This window comes from Lipotes vexillifer, unplaced genomic scaffold (assembly GCF_000442215.2).
Source record: "Lipotes vexillifer unplaced genomic scaffold, Lipotes_vexillifer_v1.1 scaffold225, whole genome shotgun sequence".
NCBI classification, from domain to species: domain Eukaryota; kingdom Metazoa; phylum Chordata; class Mammalia; order Artiodactyla; family Lipotidae; genus Lipotes; species Lipotes vexillifer.
In genome coordinates, this window is record NW_006787630.1 from 60,601 (window position 1) to 65,616 (window position 5,016).

Below are 5,016 nucleotides of genomic sequence, written 5' to 3' on the forward strand. Positions count from 1 at the left end.
GGGCAGCAGCACTTTTCATGCTGAGTGCATTAAAGTGCCAGTAAATTGCGCATTAACGAGCCAGGGAGGATTGGGGAAGGCTCCCCTGGGCCTCGTGCTGCTGGGAGGCCCAGCTGGGGAATCCATCGCCCGCTACCCTAGGAGGCAGCCACCTGGAGCGCCCAGAGCTCAGGGAGGGGGTCCTCCATTCCAGCCTCTCCCTCCACCATCCTGCTTGCCCCCCCCACCCCACCAGCGAGGGGCAGGGGGTGGGACCAGGCTGCCAGTGGAGGCAGGGAAACACTGCTGGGCCCCAGGTGTCCTGACTTCAGGAAATTGACTTTGATGCTCTGAGCCTCAGTTTTCTCATCTGCAGAATGGGAACGCCAGTGGTGACCGTTCAACAGAACTGACAGCCACAGGCCTTATGCCACGTTCCTTAGCAATTATTTCTTTCTGTGAATCACAATATGTGCCCAGGATTTTGGAATTCGCTCTGGGCCAGACAGCTTCTTGGCATCCACCATGGAGGTGCATGTACATTTGGAAGGCCCACGGCACTGCCTCCAAAGCCAAAGGCCCAAGACTAAATCCATGTCACCCTCTGCAGTAGCCACGGGACACACGTGGCTATTTACATTTTAATTGGCAATCAAGTGGCACCGTCCACATTTCAAGTATTCAACCTTAGCTGGCGGGTCTAGAACATTCCTAATATCACTCTATTTAGTCCATCTGGACTAAATATAGCTGCACATTCCCGTAGAGCCCCTTATCGGGCCGAGAAGGTGGGTCTCCTCACAGCGAATTCCTGGCAGTGCTGGCAGTTCGTGTCTTGCGTGGTCTGTGTCCTCAGCTGGCTGCCAGTCACATTCTAGGTTCGTGCCTCGCCATCTACTCTGGCAGCCCCCAGCCCCACGTGGCTATTGAGCACTTGAAATGTGGCCGTGGGACAGGAGGGATTGCATTTTTAATTAAGCTTAACTTTATATTTAAATAGTGACCGGCAGCCAGTAGCTGCTGTGCAGGGAGGTACAGTCTTGAGGAAGGAGAGGTTAAAAACAAATCTGGTACCTGGGCCAGATAAATGCTCTTGAGAAAAGCAGTAGGACGTGCCATAGGAGGGAGCCTGTCCTAAAGGAACAGATGGGCAGCCTGCTGGGAGGGAGAAAAAGAAAATTTAGGGTGCCTTCCATGACCACAGAAACTGTTCACTTAAATCTGGAATCGGTAGCAGCCACATGGCTTGATTTTAAATATAAAATAAGTGACCCTCCCACCAGGGCCCCTAACTTCCCCGTCACCAGCCCTGCTCCCCAAGAGGTAACCATTGGTTTCTTAGGATCTTTGCAATGTTTCAGCAGCTTCAAATGTCATCCCCATAAGGGGGACGTGTGTACACACGGCTTTGCTTCTTGGAGCCGTTTTAAGCAAGGGGGTGGCATTCAGGCTTTTGTTTCCAAACATCCCAAGAAAAGCAGCTGGGATGCGAACCCAGATCTGACTTGACTTGCGACCATATTATACTGGTGAGACTGGTCATTAGGGCTCAATTTTGTCACCCGCAGCCAAGGGTGGCCTCTGGGTACCGAGAGCTTGCTTTTTGCTAGGTGATCATGAATCCACCCAAAAACGTTCAAGGGAGGTGGTGGAGCCTCACTTTGTGAACAGGGAAACTGACTTGTAGGAAGGTATTCGCACCCAGAGCTGTCCTTTAATGAAGCTTTAGCTGGGATGACGTTCCTCTTCCAGGCAGAAAACTTCCTACAGATAATGGAGACCTGTAGCCAATCCCTGGGCTTCCAGCTGGGGGAGGTAGGTTCCTGGGTCCTTGAGTAGGGTGGGGATAGGCTTGGGGCAAAGGGTGCATCCTCGTGTCCCTCACGACCCTGTGCTTACAGCACCAGGGAAACCAGGAGTTCCCCAGTGAGCAGCCCAACCAGGACCCCCAGCACCCAGAGGCCAAGACCCCACAGCCCTCCAGTCTCCAGGGGCCAGACTTCGAAGACATCATGGCCACGAGGTCATCCGACTGGCTCCAGCAGACCCCCGGAGTAGACACAGTCCACCAGCTAGACATGCGGCCATCCTGGGACTCGGAGCCCCGGTTTTGGCAGGATGTTCTGACAGAGCAGCTCTGGCAGATTTTTGCTGGGACCCAGGAGCGCCCAAGACGCAGAAGTGAGTCTCCCTGAGGGTGAGGGGAAGTGGGGAATCAGGCTGCGTGGAGGGACAGCACCGGTTGAACTGGCTTCTCCCCCTCATCCCCTTCTGTTGTCATAGCGACAGAGCAGGCGCCAGGCCAGGTAAGTAACTGGAATCCTCAGTACCTGGAAGGGTGGGCTTTGTCCTGGCTGGGCCCCCTGGCTTTGACCTCTGGATGCCTTTGGGATTGGCATGCCTCCCCCACCCTCAGCCCTTGGATACCCTCAGAGGACCTGAGCCTGTCTGCAGCTCCGCCTGGACGGGAGGATGGGACTTCAGGCAGTTGGAGCATCCTGTCCACACTGCCTGGGCCCGCCTGCCGTGTTCCAGTTCTCAGACCAACCCTGGTCAGGTCCTTTGGTCTGAACTCATCTCCCCAATTCCCGCGGGCAGGAAAGCCAGGAGCCAGCACCACGATACTTGGGAGTGAAACTGCTCCCCAAGGACACTTTGGGTAATCCTGGTGGGAGAAGGGCAGCCCGCCCTGGGGGAGGGGAGCCACACCTGGCACTGATCCACTCTTGTCTCTGCCCAGTTCTCAGCCCAGCTACGCCCTCCCCCAGCTCCTCTGAGGGCTCCCGAAAGGGAAGCACAGGACTGGGCACTGTAGGAGAGGGGGTGTTCTCCCACATGGCCCAGGTGAGACCCCTGCACCCCACACAAAGGCTGGGGGGGCTGGGGCGGGAGGAGAATGTGGCTCAGCTGTGACCTCATCCACCCGCAGGAGCTTCCTGTAAAAACCTATCAATTTCTGAAGCCCATGTAAGTATGCCCCAACCTTGTGGTCTGAGGCAAAGGGAGCCCAGATGTGTGGGTGAGAAGGCTTCCTGGAGGAAGGGACATAATGGTTAGGATCTTGAAGGATGAGTAGGAGTTTGCCGGGATAGGGCAAAACACATCAGGCAGAAGGGAGCAGTGTTTGGCCATAGGAGAAGGAGAATACTTGGAGGGGTGTGGGTAGAACCTGGGGGCATATAGAGTGCCATGGAGAAATGAGGCCTGAGAGAACCCAAAATCTGACAAAGAACGAAGCCCCTCTGGGGCTTGATAGGTGCCCTGCTCCGGGCAGAGAGGTTCACAGGCGGGCTGGTGACCCTGAGGCCTCCTCTCCCAAGTTGCTGGGACCCTGAGGACTTTGAAAACACGTGGAATAGGCCTGATGCCTTGCCCTGGCAGTCCAAGAAGCTGGCCGTGCCACACAGTGTGGAGAAGATACGGAGGCTAGAACATGGGGAGCCCGTGCTGGCCACAGCCGTCAGCAGCTTCACACGGCACGCCTTCACCTGTGGCAGGGGCGGCGTCAAGGTGTGGAGCCTGGTCGGCCAGGTGGTGGAGGCCAGATTTCCGGAGAGCTACCTGCGTGTACAGGTGAGGGTAGGGCTGGCTCTGGGGCGGGGCTTGTGGGAGCAGGGAGAGCCCCCCACCCTGCAGGGGAGGAAGCTCACCCCAGGCTCTGCCCACCCTAGACCCAGGGGGCCTACCTGCGCACCTGCTTGCTGTTCTCAAACAGCACGGCCCTGCTGACGGGCGGCCACAACCTGACCAGCGTGAGCCTGTGGGACCTGACGGCACCTTCCCTGTACGTGAGAGTGGAGCTGCCCTGTGCGGGCCTCACCTGCCAGGCCCTGGCCGCCAGCCCTGAGGACAACCTGGCCTTTGCCGGCTTTACCGATGGCAGCGTCAGGATATGGGACCTGCGGAACCAGAGCGTGGTCAGGTGTGGCCCAGGGGTGGGCGGGGTCACCCTGAGAGCCCCTTCCCACCTGGACCCCTGAGTAGGGACCCAGCAGTCTCAAGGCCAAAGCCCCTTTCCCTAAAGAACTCTTGCATTTGAGCGTTGAAGACCCAGGTTCCAGCCGTGGCTGGGTCCTTGAAGCCCGGTTGTGGGATTTCTTGCCTGCCTCAGTTTCCCCATCTGTCACCCGGGTGTGATTGGAGGGGGGGTGTCCTCGGGGGCCCAAAGCTTAGAGTTTCAGCCCTGACCTCCCTTCCGATGCCTCTCCTGGCCAGGGACCTGCCAGGTCACCTGAACGGTGCCAAGAGCATCGCTGTCAAAGACCAGCACATCTGGACAGGGGGTCTGGACGCCTGTCTGCGGTGCTGGGACCTGAGGACCACTGGGGAGCCCCAGGAATACCAGTTCGAGTCTCAGGTGTGCAGCTGGGATGGGGCCTGCTTGGCCAGGTAGCAGCTGGGCTGTGGACTGAAGGAGGTGGAGGCTGGCGGGAAGGGTAAGGGTTAGTGGTACCTCAAGTCTCAGTGATGCTCTGAAGAGAGGAGTCCTTAGCTACATCCTCCCCGGATAACATTGGATGGTTTCGTACTCTGTATCAGGGGTTCCTGTTCTCATTGAGTCTCTGTGATAATCCCATAAAGTAGAGAGGACCACACCCATTTTGCAGATGAGCCAGCCAAGGCCGGATATGTGAAGTTGCTTTCTGGGGGTCTCACAACCAGGAAGCGGGCAGGCAGTCGGCCCCTGGGATGGGTCCCTGTGCTCCTGCCACCTCTCGGGCCCCGCTGGGACTTGGACAGTGTTTCCCTGCTGCCTTCTCCCCAGATAATGAGCCTGTCCCCCAGCCCCGGGGAGGACTGGGTGCTGGTGGGCACAGCCAACGGCCAGCAGTGGCTGCAGCCCAGCCTCGGGGGCCAGAAGCACATGGTGGGGTGTAAGGACGGCACCATCCTCGGTCTCAAGTTCTCCCCACTGGGTGAGTGGCCAGGATCGTGGCGGGGAGTCCGCCATGGTCCCCAGCCTCCCACGGGGCCCTGCCTCACTAAGACTGACTCCACCCAGCCCTTTCTGACCCTTCATGACCCGCCAAGCCGTTC

General features: G+C 58.1%; 1 protein-coding gene across 1 annotated transcript in view; it reads left to right on the top strand.

Moving 5' to 3' along the window:
* The first annotated feature begins 1,985 nt into the window (after positions 1-1,985).
* TLE6 (TLE family member 6, subcortical maternal complex member) overlaps positions 1,986-5,016 on the top strand; it is a 3,713-nt gene continuing 682 nt past the window's right edge. The window contains exons 1-9 of the mRNA XM_007460428.1: positions 1,986-2,160; positions 2,263-2,285; positions 2,578-2,638; positions 2,720-2,823; positions 2,909-2,946; positions 3,300-3,552; positions 3,651-3,901; positions 4,195-4,336; positions 4,745-4,895. Of these exons, the coding sequence (XP_007460490.1) occupies positions 1,992-2,160; positions 2,263-2,285; positions 2,578-2,638; positions 2,720-2,823; positions 2,909-2,946; positions 3,300-3,552; positions 3,651-3,901; positions 4,195-4,336; positions 4,745-4,895 (1,192 nt within the window). The 5' untranslated portion in view covers positions 1,986-1,991. The remainder of the gene's footprint in view (positions 2,161-2,262; positions 2,286-2,577; positions 2,639-2,719; positions 2,824-2,908; positions 2,947-3,299; positions 3,553-3,650; positions 3,902-4,194; positions 4,337-4,744; positions 4,896-5,016) is intronic.